This window comes from Accipiter gentilis, chromosome 6 (assembly GCF_929443795.1).
Source record: "Accipiter gentilis chromosome 6, bAccGen1.1, whole genome shotgun sequence".
Taxonomy (NCBI): Eukaryota; Metazoa; Chordata; class Aves; order Accipitriformes; family Accipitridae; genus Astur; species Astur gentilis.
The window spans coordinates 4,939,974-4,955,063 of record NC_064885.1 but is presented as its reverse complement, the minus strand read 5'-3'; the positions used below and the strand labels follow the sequence as shown (position 1 = coordinate 4,955,063).

General features: G+C 43.5%; 1 protein-coding gene across 5 annotated transcripts; it reads left to right on the top strand.

Moving 5' to 3' along the window:
• Positions 1-749: 749 nt before the first annotated feature.
• Positions 750-14,355, top strand: LOC126039609 (transient receptor potential cation channel subfamily V member 2-like). 5 transcript variants are annotated; one of them, XM_049803024.1, is made up of 18 exons: positions 750-831; positions 2,697-2,866; positions 3,522-3,639; positions 4,577-4,872; positions 5,529-5,662; positions 5,990-6,142; positions 6,833-6,973; positions 7,456-7,754; positions 8,213-8,389; positions 8,833-8,991; positions 9,113-9,208; positions 9,740-9,810; positions 10,522-10,687; positions 11,446-11,512; positions 11,600-11,907; positions 12,309-12,427; positions 13,247-13,341; positions 14,118-14,355. In XM_049803024.1, the coding sequence occupies exons 4-18, from the start codon at positions 4,634-4,636 to the stop codon at positions 14,246-14,248; spliced, it is 2,355 nt and encodes a 784-aa protein (XP_049658981.1). In that variant the 5' UTR covers positions 750-831; positions 2,697-2,866; positions 3,522-3,639; positions 4,577-4,633; the 3' UTR covers positions 14,249-14,355. The 5 variants fall into 5 exon arrangements, with proteins under 5 accessions (XP_049658981.1, XP_049658985.1, XP_049658983.1 ...); XM_049803028.1 differs by having other exon boundaries at positions 14,073-14,233; XM_049803026.1 differs by lacking the exon at positions 750-831 and having other exon boundaries at positions 2,503-2,866.
• Positions 14,356-15,090: the final 735 nt, after the last annotated feature.

The following is a 15,090-nucleotide window of genomic DNA, read 5'->3' as shown; positions in this document are numbered from 1 at the left end:
CAATCTTCCTCATGTTTCCTTTTCCATTCTATTTAGGCAGGTTCTGGTCGTTGCTTTTCCTGCCATGAACTACTGTATTTCTTAATATATAATCTATAATTATATCATAATTATGAATATATTTAATCATAATTATGAATATAGTTGATAATATTATTAAATGAAAATTATTGATTTAAAATTTCACTTAGTAGTGAAGAGAGAAGAGTTTGTCTTCTCTTTTCCCGGATTTAAGGTTTCCACAGAATGTGTGTCTCCTGTCAGGAGAAACTTTGCGCCATCAAACACATTTTCACAAGTAAAATAAGTACTGAGCAATTGCAAGTTTTCTTCTCATTACCCCAAATAAAAGCCTCAAAAGGCAAGAGGATGACGTGTTGCTTTTGGAAATTCGGGTTGGCAGATAGGTGACATTAAATTGCTTCTTTTATTCTCCCTGCATGCTGCTTTGGATGGCTTCCTCCTGACTCCTAACAGCTATCAGGATTTTAAGTTTTGGTGGCAAGATGCTTGTTAAGCATCATAACCAGCTCAGCTAGCTAGTGCACAGCAGTGATGCAATCCCATTACCGACCTCGGAACGCTGTCACCGGCAAGTGCACATTTGGGCAGATCTTGTATTCTTTTTCTGCCTTGCTTCTCCCTTCTCTGAAATGGAAGAGCAAGTGTTTACCCTAGTGTAATCTCTGAGAAAGCATGTGCGCGTGTGTGTGTGTGCGCATACCAGTGTTTCTGTGTTCCCCCGGCAGCTCCATGTTTCTGTTTGCTGTGGTGACCTCTCAGCTGGCAGCGATTCCTTTCCCAGCAAGCTGCACATTCTCCTTCCTCTGGGTAAGCTATTAAAACCAGATGTGCAGGAAGGACTCTGTTATGATGCACTTTTGTAGGCTGATTTCATTCCTTGGCTGGAATGGTGGCCTGACTCCCATGAAAGCTGGGGGAAAAGCCCAAGAGGATTTAAACCTGTAAGTCTGAGCTAAACTCCTGGGCCTGAATCTATGTCTGTTGATATCACAGTAAATTAAGTGTAACACGATTAAAGCAAACTGAACTAAATCAGTGCAAGGCTGGAGTGAGGGATAAGAGAGAGGAGATTTGGTCTTTCATTTATCTGCATATGTTTGTTCTTTATAGGCTATTCTGTGGGTCCTAATAAATCATTAAGCCTGGAAAGAATAAGTAGCTTTGCGTTGTTCATGGACCAGCTTAATTTTGAAACACCGGAATCTGAGAAACAAGCTTGTGATCTCATGCAAAACCATGAAAGAGGAAAAGGCACCCTGCCATTTAATGGGTGTATTCATAGGAAGGTCATCTCACACCCTGCCTCTGACTCAAAGCAGAAGCCATCTGGGAATGTTTCTGTGGGTGACAACCATGTTCCAAGAAGCCTCACATCATCCTGCAGTCCTATTGGATGAGGATTGCTTTAGGCTCTCTTTTGGCTTGTAGTAGGTTTGGAAGAAGGAAAACCACAACCAGAGTTCAGTGTGTCATGATGTGACACCCCTTCTCAATGTTTTTGGACCAATGATTAACTTTAGTTTGCACTTTTGAGATTTCTTGTGGAATGCGCCTCTGCTATCAAGCTGTTGATTAGAAGAGCTCTTTACCATTTTGTTAGTTAAAAAGATTCTCTAGATGAGCTCTAGATCATATAAATGGCTTTGTAAACCGTCAGTCCTCTACGGAGTACAGATGAGAATCACTCTACGGCAACATTGTGCTGGGGGAAGGCTGCTCAGACTGTGGGTTCTGAATGTCATCCTGCACGATGCTGCGGGAAATAACGATCACGCTGCCTCCTCAAGCCTCAGTTCTGTTAGGAGTGGGAGAGAAAAAACTAAGACACTTGGAGTGGGCTGATGTCCTCTGTTTCCCAGGGGTCCTGTTTTGTGAGTGGTAAGTGAAGCAGTATTAGTGTGTGTGCATGGTCTCAGTGACAGTCAGTTGTATGGATGGCCAGTCTGTGCTCCCAGAAGTAGCCTCTCCAAGACTTGCACTCCTTTGGAGAACCAACCCATTAAGAAGTGGACACTAGTGGCAAATTAAGTAACCAGTGGCCTAAGTGTTTTGGAACTGGGGCTGCTTTGTGCAGTCTCCTGTGCTTGCGATGAGCGGCTGACACTGTACTTTGTAGGGTAACATCCTGGCTGGTTTATTATCTCATACAGTTTGCACTGCCTCCTAACTGGGGTGTGTGAACTTGTGTGAGGAGAATGGTTTTCCCACAGAAACAGTTGACCTCAGATGGTTTGAGGCATGCTTGCTTGTCCTGGGGCTAACTGAGGGAGCCTTGTGACAAACCTCACAACTAAACCACAGGCTCTAGCGCTGTCAGGGTCAAATCAGCCACCTCCCTTGAGGTCTGAGTGGGCTGTTGTTGAAAGCCACGAGACGTTGCCTCTATATGTGCAGGCAGGGGTTAAGCATTATGAATTTGCAATAGCCAGCCAGCTTTCCCATATAAGAGCACTGCATTCATTGGCTCTCTCTTTTACTGAGAAATCTAGCTAGTCATTTCCTGTGCAAGCCCTTCTTCACTTTGCAAACTGCTATACAGTTGAGTAAATAACAATGATCCGTGATTATTCCTTCTCACGGGCAGCTTGGATTCTCTCATGGACCACCACTAACTAGGAGTTCAACATCGTGCCGTTAATAGACTGCTAATATGAGTGTGGTCATCTCTGCAGGAAAGGAGGAGTCTTACCCATGGATGTAAATAATTTGGGGTCTGCTTTCATGTTTATTAACACTTGTTGGTATTTGACTTGGTTTCTACTGAGAGATTATTTACCCTGTGAAGGATCCGTTGGGACTCCTTGTCAGATCAGTTCTTGGGTGGAGCTTGCAGCAACTTGGGGTAAGTGCTGTGCTCTTCCTCTTTTGACAGCAGGGCTTTTTTTGTGCTGCGCTACTCAAAATGGCTTGGTAAAGTTGCAGAAAGAAACAACTCGGTTCTTGAGTAGAGAAGTGAAAGTTGAGCTAGCAGAGAGGGCTGTCTGTGTTTCCTAGGGACGCACAAAGTGGATGTATACATTATAGGGTCCTTTTTTATAGGACCGTTTTGCTCTTGCTTTTAAACCAGACGGTCTGTCTGTACAAGACTGACAATAAATAACTCTCTCGAGCGCTGTGGAGAGATGGAAACTGCAGCTGAGAAATGATTTGGGGGAAAGGAAGACAGAAAAGCGCAAGCAAACTATTATGGAAGTACCAATAGCCCTCTAAAGGATCGGCAAATGTATCAGTAAGTGTTATGGGGGAGGAAATAAATCTGAAATGGGATTATAGGGTGTATGCTTGTGTGTGCAGAGGAATGTTTGTCATTAGAGTGCAGACTAAACTGAATGGCTGAATTATCATAATGGTTTGTCTTGAAATCAGCCCTTGGATTTCTTGCTGTGAGCTGCATAAAGATGTTTTGTGGCTGTTTTCTGCCTAGAACTATGTTTCTCCACATCCTAATCTAAGCCAGAGTGCTTATGCTGTGTCAATTTACCTCTTCGCCGGTACAGGCTATGGAGTCTGGCTGTAGTCCCAGCAAGGGAGATTTCTCTTCAGAGAAAACCTGTTAACCATTTGGAGGGAATACATGTGAATAAGACGGAGTTATTAAAAAAAGCTCTGCTTCAGGTTGGTAATCATGGATGTTTCCTTGCTGCCTCATAAACTGTGTGTGAATCTGCAGTCGTATGCTGGCTAGAGATAGCTTGCATTACGTGTGGATCTGAGATGTATCCAGATATATATGAAGAGACGTTTCAAAAGAGTAAAAAAGGAGTACAGTCCATATGAGATGAGAGGAGTGGGCTGGCTGGGTGCTCTGGTGAATACGAATGCTCTCTGTACAGCAGATCTGCATCCAGCTTTGCTCTTGGGAGAGCTGTGCTCTGTTCAGGCTCTGAGGGCTATAAGTGTCCGCATGGCAGCTGGGGTGTGTGTTTGCCTGGGCTGTGGAGCTGGAAATTCAAAGCCTGTGCTTGCATGGATAGCCAACAGCTCCAAACACTGGGGAGATTCCACTCATTTTGCCCCAGGATGAAATATGAGAATGCATGAGGGGAACGTAATTTGCACATAAGTTTTCCCTGTAGAAATGGCATAATGCTTACCAACAGACAACACGAGCAAACTTATCATTCTGTTCCAAAGAAGGCCTACAGTTAATCTTATCTCTTTTGCCACTTGGTGAGTAGCCTGTGTTGGCTGCACTGGGACAAGAACAGTGTTTGTAGTCTACTAAAGATCCACTTTCTTTGCCTTTTATGTAAGGAACCTGTGCTGCTGCCAACAGGTGAGGTCATCTCACAAAGGGGGTTCAGATGTTCTGCAGAGAAGTTGCCTGTATTTCATGAACTGCTTTTGAATTTCTTCTCCAGTGGTACCTTATTTAAGGCCTTGATCCTTTATTCAAATACTCCTACTGTGCAGAGTTTTGCTGAATCTCTCTCTCAAAGGACCCATAGTCAACTGTAGAAATGCTGGGCCTGGAAACATGCTTTCCTCTCTGTGCCACACCAAGCACACTCTAGGTTTGTGAACAAATTGTGTTAATTCTCCCTCCTTGCAGGTTTAGCCTCCCAGCGGGGGACGTCTTTGGTGATCTGCAAGATTATCTGTACTAGAAATGGATAACTTCACAAATGGACAGCCGGGCCCAGGTCAGAGGAACAGGTTGATGGGACTGCTAGAAACAGATGACAGTATCCAGGAAGATAAACCTGCATCTAGTAAAAAGGAAGAAAGATCAGGACATGGAAAGAAAGGAGACCCACGACCCTTGGAGACACCTTATCAGAAGGAGAGCAGTGACTTTCCTCCTAAAGTCAAGATTAATCTGAACTATCGGCCAGGACTCGTCAGCAAGTGAGTAACTGTTGGGTGTTTGACAAGGGTGCGATCCCTGTTGATCTGTACTGATCCCTGCTGGTAGGGGTCTATAGACTTTAGCAAGTCTAAACTAAAAGTGGCAATGTAGGAATATGACAGGCATCTGGTGGGAAGTGATTAAAAGCAGAAAGGGGACGCATTAGCCTTTTCCCTCTGCACTTGGAAGGTATGTGTATGGTGTGTGTTGTCGTATATTTGGGGTGTATCTGAACTAACACTAAATAAGCCAAGTTGGGTGTAAGAGCAGCCTACCATGGAGCCCTATACAACTGAACTGGTCTTGCCAGGGAGGGATGTAAACCAGCTCACAGAGTGCTTCACACCATGTGATGGGGCTGACTTTGGTCCTGCAGCTATCTTGGGCTTCTCTGTCTTTGTGCTCTGGATGCATTCCAGGGTTGCAGATTAGACTGGATCTGGGAAGAGCTCCAGCTGATGGAAAGAGCAGCCACTGAAGAGAATTCTGGGAAATAACTGTCTCTATTTTTCCCTTGACTCAAAAATAAAATACTTGTTTTTTTCTGACAAACTTTTCTGCCTCCCTCCTTTTTTACACTGCCCCACTAGAATTTATTGCACACTCTTGTCTTCTGCTCTCCAGAACTTCTTAACTTTTTGCATTTCTTCCATAGCCAAAAGGACCCCAATCGCTTTGACAGAGACAGGCTCTTCAGCGCAGTCTCAAGGGGCAGTCCTGAGGCACTGGATGGTTTACTTGACTACTTACGGAGGACCTCCAAATTTCTCACCAATTCTGAATACACAGGTAGATTTCTGCTCAGTACTCTGTAAACAGGGTTAGCAGAGGCAGTGCTTGTTAACTTAAGAGGGAAGCAGAGGAAGCTTCTTTGCTTCAGAGGGCTCCAGCCCTCTGTCCATTCTTTTATTTTCCTAATGTCCACCTGAGGATGGAGAATGCCATTAATTATATATATCCTAAAGCTTTTGCCTCTACTGCAGACTAAGAGTGCTGAGAAAGGCCTTTAAAATAATTATTGTATTTGGTCCTACAGTGACAGTTAAGTTCTGAATCGAGTAGTACAGCTGTGTGCAAAGTTCATGCACAACCCATTCAATACTCTTTTTCTACTAGATGCAAAGACTGGGAAGACCTGCTTAATGAAAGCCCTGTTGAACTTAAAAAATGGAAAGAATGACACAATCCCACTTTTGCTGGAAATAGACCAAAAGACACAGAATCCCAGGCCACTTGTTAATGTGGCATGCTCTGACTGTTACTACAGAGGTAAGATTTCAGTTCTGATGCTGTGTCAGAGCAGCTTCCCCATTAGACAAGCGAGATGTGCAGGTGCAAGGAAAAAGAGGGGAACTAGAGCTTATGCAGCACTGCAGTTCCAGAGTTCTGGTGCAGTTACAGTAACAGCCTACTCATCTTTTATTTCTGATTCTGGTACTGCATCATCTTCAGCCTTGAATTATACACTTCTGCTACTTTGTTCTTGGTCTATAAAACAGAAATGATACATGTTTAATAACCCAATAATATGAGGGGATTTGCTTGGGAAAGCGTAAAAAGCATGTCCAGAAGTGAAAAAGAAATAGTATATCACTATTAAAGAATGAGTTCTGCTGTTTGGGTTATTCTTTTAATAGCAGACATGCAGCATAGTCATGTACGTGTATGGTTGTCTTTATTCTCTCATAGCTACTTGGGATCTTAGTGCCAGGTAGGGGTAATTGCCTGGTCTTGTGCTGAATTTCTGATAGTCTTGAGGCTTGTATTCTGACTCAGTGTTTGCAACGCGCTTTTCCAATGAACGTTGTTGAAAGTCATCAGTTGCCACCCACACCCTGCCCAGCACTGAGACTGCAGGATTGCTATGCAGAACATCCATTGATTGTGCTTTCCTGAAGAGTCCTTTGCCTGTTCCCTCCGATAGTGGCACTGAATGATAGGTTTTGCCTGTTTCCTTAGGCCAGACAGCACTCCATATTGCCATAGAGAAAAGGAGCCTAGATTTAGTGAAACTTCTAGTAGAGAATGGAGCTGATGTCCATGCCAGAGCCCATGGTGAATTCTTCAAGAAGAAGAAAGAAGGAGTTTGCTTTTATTTTGGTGAGTCAGTGTGGAACATGCTCCTTTGCTTTTTTTATTGCCTTACTGTCTGTGGTGCCTCTAAATCTCAGTTGGTTTTGCCCCTCTGTGTGGGTTGCCATCTCCACTGTCTCGTAATCAAGCTCTTGACTTATTTGAATGGCAGGATCCTTTCACAGACTGGGTTGTCCAATGGGGATTTGCCAGCATTTTTGGTTTTACGTATTTAATCCTGTCTGACGGGCTTCAGACAGAGACAAATACTTGGTTAGTTTAGCCAAATTAGGGGTCTGGGAAAGTGTTTCAGCTGCCCCCAGAAATAAGGAGTAATTGTTTACTGCAAAACCCTTTCTGAGTCTAGAGACACTGAGAAAGAGCTTGTTCTATGTTCTAGTGGTAAAACTATAGGCTAAATGTATTTTCTTATAATTGCCTTTTTTTTTTCTTTAATTCTTTTTCACCCCTTTCTGCTTCTCCTCCAAATACTGCCCTAATCTCTTCAGGTGAGCTTCCCCTCTCCTTGGCTGCTTGTACCAACCAGCTTGAGGTGGTGGAATATCTTCTAAACAATCCCCACCAGAAGGCCAGCCTCCAGGAGCAAGATACCCAGGGCAACACAGTCCTCCATGCCCTGGTGATGATTGCAGATGACACTGAGGAGAACACCAAGTTTGTGAGCACAACATACGTTGAGATCTTAAAGGCAGGTGTGAAGGTTGACCCAACGTGGAAACTGGAGGAGATAGTGAACTATGATGGACTAAATCCTCTGCAGCTTGCTGCCAAGACAGGCAAAGTGGAGGTAAAGACAACTAGAGGAAACCCCTGGGGTTGCTGAGAAACAAGGAAGACTGTAGCATACATCCTCAGCATAGCAGCGGGGTTTGATGTAGGAACATCTTACACCCAACCTGTAGTAATGCTGCTGACGGTGACAGTGCCACAGGAGACAATAAAGGCGGCCTCTTCCAGGCCACTCCAGTTAGTGTCCTACAGAGCTTCAGCTGGCTGCTGCTGCTGCTCTCTGTCCCAGCCAAACCAGCTGGTCTGGACTGAAATTGGTTCTACTCCTGGAAGAGCTGATACAATGTGTAGTTAGATTGCCTGCTTTTAGCCAGATAGGCTGGTGTTTGGATATATCAAGGTGTATAATGCAGAAAGCCAAGTGTCCCGTATTTGAAGGTGATTTGTGTATGCTTGTGTCATTCTACACCTTCATTAGATACAAATTTTTCTGGTATGCATCCGGTTTCTCTTCAGATCTTCAAGCACATCATCCAAAGAGAGATCAAAGACCCAGTGTACAGGCACCTGTCACGCAAGTTCACTGAATGGACGTATGGACCTATCCATGTGTCTCTCTATGACTTGTCCTCTATAGACAGCTTTGAGGAAAACTCTGTGCTGGAGATTCTGGCATACAGCAGTGACACACCGGTGAGTGCTTTTACTAAAAGTCAGACAGCAACATTTTTTCTGCCTTTCTATAGTGTTGCTGTATAATTATGCAAATCATTTCAAGTTAATGTGGTGTTTCACATCATAATTTTTGTGGAAAAGAAATGCATGATGGAAGCATTTGCATATTTTATTATTTATAGTCTGTTTGGTATGCCTCTGATAATCTACAATATGAGACAAATTTTTGATCCTTTGGTTGTCCTAAGCCTGGATGTGTCCAAATACCTTGATGAAGCCAAGCACAATTAACTTCTTATGGGATGGTTGATTTCTTTCATACTGAAAGGCCTGACTGAATAAACCCTTAGCATTCCCCTACTTGGAGCCACTGAACTCCAACCCTGAAAAAGACAATGCTGTGGTGAATTTGCATTCCTGTTGACACATGGGTACCTTTTTTGTTGTTTGTTTTTCCATAGAATCGGTACAAGATGGTGGTTTTGGAGCCACTGAACAAACTGCTTCAGCAAAAGTGGGAAACATTTGCTTCCAAGAGATTCTACTTCAGTTTTGTCTCATACTTGTCATTCATGATCATCTTTACAGCCATTGCATACTATCAACCCTTACGGGTAAAGGTAGGTCCAGTCTTCTTTTATCTAGAAAGGCCTGAATGAATGGAGCTGCGTTTAAAAAGTGTGGGGTGGTTGTCATCACTACCTCTGCCTTTCTTCAGTGGTTTTTGTTTTTATCTTGCAGCCTTCATTTCCAGTGGAGTTCACAGCTGGAGGCTTCCTGTGGGTCTCTGGACTGATCATTATCTTGCTAGGAGGCATTTATCTAATCTTTGCTCAGGTATGGGGATCTCATCTGGTTTCACTGTAAGAAAGAAAAAAAGGAAACGATCAACTGACATGGAGGCAACAGATTCAATTCTCCTGATATGAGGGTGTGCATGAGTGGATGGCAGGAGGGAATCCTGCTCTGAGACACTTAAAGTGTCAGCACGATCTAGCAGTGACAGGGGTGGCACAAGCCAGGTTGCTGGGCAAGAGGAAGAATAGGTTCACAGCAGCAAATACTTATGAGAGACTTCTGTGATTTATGGTACCAAAATGCATCCTTGGCATTTAATACAGTCTATTAATAAAGACATTGGGCTGAGCCATGATTCAGCCCTTGTTTGTCCTTGCCCTTTATAAATAAGGCCTTTTTTTCATCTTGGAAGTATTACTAGCTGAGATTTGTGATCTTGAAAATGAAAGCATGAAGAGCAGCTTATGGAGCAAACTTTTCCCCTGAGCAATAGGCTATGCTGTGCAGGAATCGCTCTCTAGCATGCCCTGTTTTTCTGATGAATGGCTACCATTGATTTTTCTCTATCAGAGTCTGTACTTGCGGAGGAGACGCCAGTCCCTGAAGACTATGTGTTCTGACAGCTGCATTGAGATCTTGATGTATGTCTCTTGAGGTTTTTGCACAATGAAAGCATGGGTGAAACTGGTTCTCTGCTGTGTGCAGCTAAGTTGCCCTAACATTACTAGAGAGATGGTGAGCAGGAAAGACTGATTCTCTGCCACTGTCTCCTCTTTCCATCCCTTCCCTGCTTGCTTCTCCTACCTGCTGCATCTTGTCATAACTCTTTGTTGTAATGGACTTTGCTGGGTAGGTTCTGCCCTTGGATTTGTAGAGGAACACAGTGAAGGTTAGACCCTCAATTATTCCACAGATAAGAGCATATGCTTGTTAGAAAAAGAGCTCAAGTTCTCAATCATACTGTCACTGCGGCTCAGAATTGGTTGAAAGGAAAATGACTTCTGTTTTCTGAGGAGAAATGTGTATAGATGCATGTGTGTGCATGTATGTGTGCATGTGTTCATAAGTGTTAACATTTTTTTGCATTTAATATGAGTTATGTGAGTTACATCAAGCAGTTCAGAGTTTCCATACTGTGAGAGTAACCAGTTCATAACAAAACTGCAACAATTTGTGGGTCTGGTTATAACAGGATTTGCTTATATAAACTATGTGTCTGATTAACTGCTACTTTATATGCTCCATGTAGCCTTGTCAAATGTGTTTGCTTTTACTTGCAAAACAGAACAGATCTGCAAATGGACCTCTTTGTTGAGGTAAGTCACTGTGCCACTCATTCTATTTCTCTCCAGCTTCATCCAGGCTTTCTCATTGCTTCTGTCAGCCGTCCTGTATGGTGCAAGTTCAGAAAACTATGTGGCAGTGATGGTGTTCTCCCTGCTTTTGGGATGGGTGAACACGCTGTATTACACTCGGGGCTTTCAACGCACTGGGATCTACAGTGTCATGATACAGAAGGTCAGTACTTGGAAAAAACCTTGTATGAAAAGTGTTTGGGTGTGAGGAACTAATAGAAGTCCTGCAATTATTTTTCTTCTCTCAGGAGCATGAAAACCATAAATGGAATTGAGGTACTGACTATGGAAGTAAAGATATTGCAGAAGGAGATTAGATCAGTGTCTTCAAGGAAGTACAATTGCAGCAAACCACTAGTTTGCTATCTTTGAATATAGGAAGTCACAGCAGCTGACACCACTTTGTCATAAACCAACTCAAAACTAGCAGTCAAAACCAGTGTGAGTTCCCTGGAACTGTTATGCTTGGGCTGAGAAATGTTTCCAGGTCCGTAGAGGAGTCTGGGACTAGAAAGACATGACAAAGCAGAGGTGAAATGAGTTGCCAGGGAAGAATTCTGATCATCACTTGTCTGAAACCCAATGGAGATGGAAAAGAAAGAGATGTGTGTGTTGAAACAATTTGGAAACAGCCATACTGGGGAACTGAGATGATATTTATTTGTTTCAAAGAACCTATTCATACAAACATAACAACAAATAAGTTCATGTAGTACTCTCAGATTAAGCTACCAATGATGTTACTTACCTGAGGAAGTAATTTAACATGTATTAGTAGTTCCTTAAACTGGATAAAAGCATTTTCCAACTTGCTTTCAGTATTGTTACTGGGGGTTGGTTTATGATGTGTGAGAACAGGAGATCATCCTCGTGAATTCATGTGAGATAAAGGATGGCACTTCCTCCTGATTTGTGTTTTAGACTATCCTGAGAGATCTACTGCGTTTCCTCTTGGTTTATATGATCTTCCTCTTTGGCTTTGCTGCAGGTAAGGCCTTACTCAGCATTAGGTTGTAGGCTGGGCTGCAAGAAGTAAATTTTTCTGAAGAAGATTCAAATTCTGTTTTTCTCATAGCTCTGGTTACGCTGATGGGGGATGCTCCTTCGGTCTCTCAGAACAAGTCTCTTGCTCAGTTGGAGAGTGCTGGGAGCCATGCTATGTACGGTGGGCTGCTTAGTGTCTCCCTGGAGCTCTTCAAGATCACCATTGGGATGGGCGACCTGGATTTCCAGGAACATGCCAGATTCAGATACTTCGTCATGTTCCTGCTGCTTCTCTTTGTGATCCTCACTTACATTCTTTTGCTCAACATGCTCATTGCGCTCATGAGCGAGACTGTCACAGATATTTCTGGTTACAGCAAAAGCATCTGGAAGCTGCAGGTGAGGCACGGCGCTGCTCAGCAGTTATGTCATGGCCCAAAACTCCTACCTGAGTCTCATAACATCAGAGGTGACAGTGCCTGTCTTTGTCCTAACCCTGAGCTATAAACTTCTCTTGTACATAAACTTGCCACTCTGGGGGGTAAATCCTAACATCATTTTTAGATATATTTAAAACTCATGCTGTTTGCATGGCTACCAGCCAGTCCAGATCCACATACATAAGTAACTTGAGAAATTAAGTAACTGACTGGTAGTATTAAGCTAAGGAGCACTTTGGGATTGGGTTCCAGAGTGATTTCCTAAGTCAAAGTAGTTGCTGATTGGGGGAGATTTAATTGAAAAGAAGGTCTGGGCTCTGTATGCCCTGTTTGCTCTCTGACGTAGACTTCTTCTTTCAGAGGGCTATTGCTATTCTAGAAATAGAGAAGGCCTGGCTGTGGCGCCAAGGTGGGAAGAGGAGATCTGGCTGCTTCATGTCAGTGGGCCTCAATAAGAAAGATGAGAGGTGGTGTTTCAGGTAAGACAGATGTACCATTACCCCTTATACGCCAGCCTAGTAATGGGTTCCCATGATTCGTAAGCTGGTAACCCTGAACCGCCACAGGGAATTTCAGCACTGATGCAACAGAGTGACTCAACCACGCATTCCTGGGTACTTGCAAGTTGGTTGGTGATTGCAGTGCTGGAAGTTTGAGAGCTAGTTGAGCCGCCAGCATTGTCACCAAGACATGCTGTCACTAAAAGGTGTCCTGTTTAACCCAAATCTGTGCAAGTGATTATGGTGGCAGGGTGCCTGCAATGATGTTTTCTTTGCTGCTGTGAGTATAGCTGTGCCCAGAGCAGGCTGTGGTGGGAGGGCTGGAGGCTGGTGGCCCCTTTGCTCAGGAACATGCAACTTGAGTGCAGCACGAGGGGGCAGCACTCTTCCTCGCATATAGGAGCTGGGAGAGCAGGTGAACCTTTCTCCACCCAGTGAACAGAACTGCAGACAGCACTTCTTAACTCCAGGGTGTTACAGAGCATGTATAGAAGGTGCAGCCTAGGAGCCTCCTTTGTATTAAGTATGTTCCCTGCGAGAAACTGGAATATTTTAAAACAAACAACATAGACCAGCACGCAATATGCAGGGGAAGAAGATTTACCTCGTGGAGCTTAGACTACAGAAAATCTTCACTCAAAAAAAAAAAGGCTCTGTATGTAGTGTGTTGTTGCTACAGCCAAACCATTAGGATTGTGTTGGCAGGGTGAGCTGGGTTGGGATGCTGTGGGGACAGTGAAATCTGGACTGAAATGCTGTGTTCCATACATCAGTGTCTGTTACATTTTGTCTCTCCAGAGTAGAGGAAATTAAATGGACGAATTGGGCAAAGGATGCGGGAGTTCTTAAGGAAGACCCTGGAAACACCAGTGATTCAGAAATAAATCCAGAAGGTAAATTAAATAATGAAGGAAGGTCTTCAGTATCCTTTTAGCTTCCTGCTCAGCAGCTACTCTTGGCATGTTATTATGTCTTTGATAACAGAAATTTTAGGCAGGCCAGCTTGCTCATGAAATTGCTTCCACACAGCATGCCTCAACAGTAGCAGCATTACTTGTGAGCTGAGAAAATAAAGAATTAGAGTAGGCATGGACCTGGTCAGAGTTTGGGAACAAATAATGAGAATGAAGGAGATGCCATTCCTACTTATGTCTGGTAGAAATGGGCAGGAAACGCTGCTGAGAAACGCAAGGGCTGTTCTTCCCTTTGACTCAGTAGCCCAAACGCATGGTGCTTTTTCTAGAAAAGGTAAAATTTAGGCCCACTCATACTGCAACTGTTAAAATCACAGGGCTTTTATAGCACAAATCAGGGCATTGACAATGGCAACTTTGTCAGATTCTGCCTAAGATAATTGTGTTTGCTTCCCTTGTTACACCTGGGAAGCAACTCTGTGAGGAAAATGGAGAGCTGTTACTTTCTCTAGAAATATTTTGTTCAGCCTGGCAGAGCTTGGGCGGAAGCTCCACTGGATTTAAACATGGCCCCCTGCTCTTCCAGCCTAGGTTCTTCCTAGATGCCAGTGTTCTAGGAGTGGGGAGGTTGCAACACTTAAAATACTATCTGGTGTATGTTGGGTTTTCCCTAAACCTGCACTCTTCTAAAAACTGGATCCCTTTGTCAGCTTCCTGCTGACAGAGGGCTGCTGTTTTTATGTCTCCTGCTATAGAGACAAGATCATGGAAACGGATGCCACAGAAACAACTGAGATCAGCTGTTTCAGAGGAGCAGTCACTATTACAGCCCCAGCTATCAGCAACTGAGATGATACCTCTAGAGGGACAAACCAGAAATCTTTAGCAGGTTTTCTGGATTACAACTTTGCTTCCATCTTCAAAGGAGTAGTTCTTCCTATAGCGGCTGGAAGAATTGAAGGCATTATCAGTATTAAAGTACGTTTCATCGAAGACTGTGGTTCAGCCTGTGGCTTTAAATATTTTCATGCACTTTAATCATTAATTTCCTCTGAAGAAACTGTTTTTACTCAACTTTCTCTGCCTGACACTTTCTTATTACTATGTCTAAAGGTATAAGAGTGAGAGCAATATCATGGGGCAGTGGGGAGTGGTCTTTAGGAAGACAGTGCTTTCTGACCTGTATAGAAATAATGCTATTTGCCATAGAGAAGCAAAGGATGGAGTGACCTATCTAAGAATGGGTTGACTGTTATTTTTTTGTCACAGGAGGCTACACTGAAGTACTTTGGAATAAAGAGTGTTGTAGAGTCATAAAAAGTTGCTAAGGATGGAGTTGGCTTCTGTGCAAAGCACTGTTGGTGTGAGACATGAGTGGACAAACACAGTCTTCAGTCATCAAGAGCCATACTGAGTCTTTATGTCAGTATCTGCAGTGCTTGGTGTTTAGCCGACATCAAAATTCCCCTTTTACAGTATTATAGTGAAATCATTTGCACGATGTGCACATTTGCTTAAGAGCACAAAAGCGATGTGGATTTCCTGGACGTGTAACTTCACATGGTGAATTTCTGAAACATCTGTCTTTCACAGGTTGCTTTGTCTCTGTAGAAAACGGCAGCAGAGTCCTGCACATGGCTTCTTGAGAGACAGATGGGCCAAAATGCATCGTACAGTTAATGTTTCCTGTCGGCCTTAGTGAGCATCCTGTTTTGCTGTAAATGATTA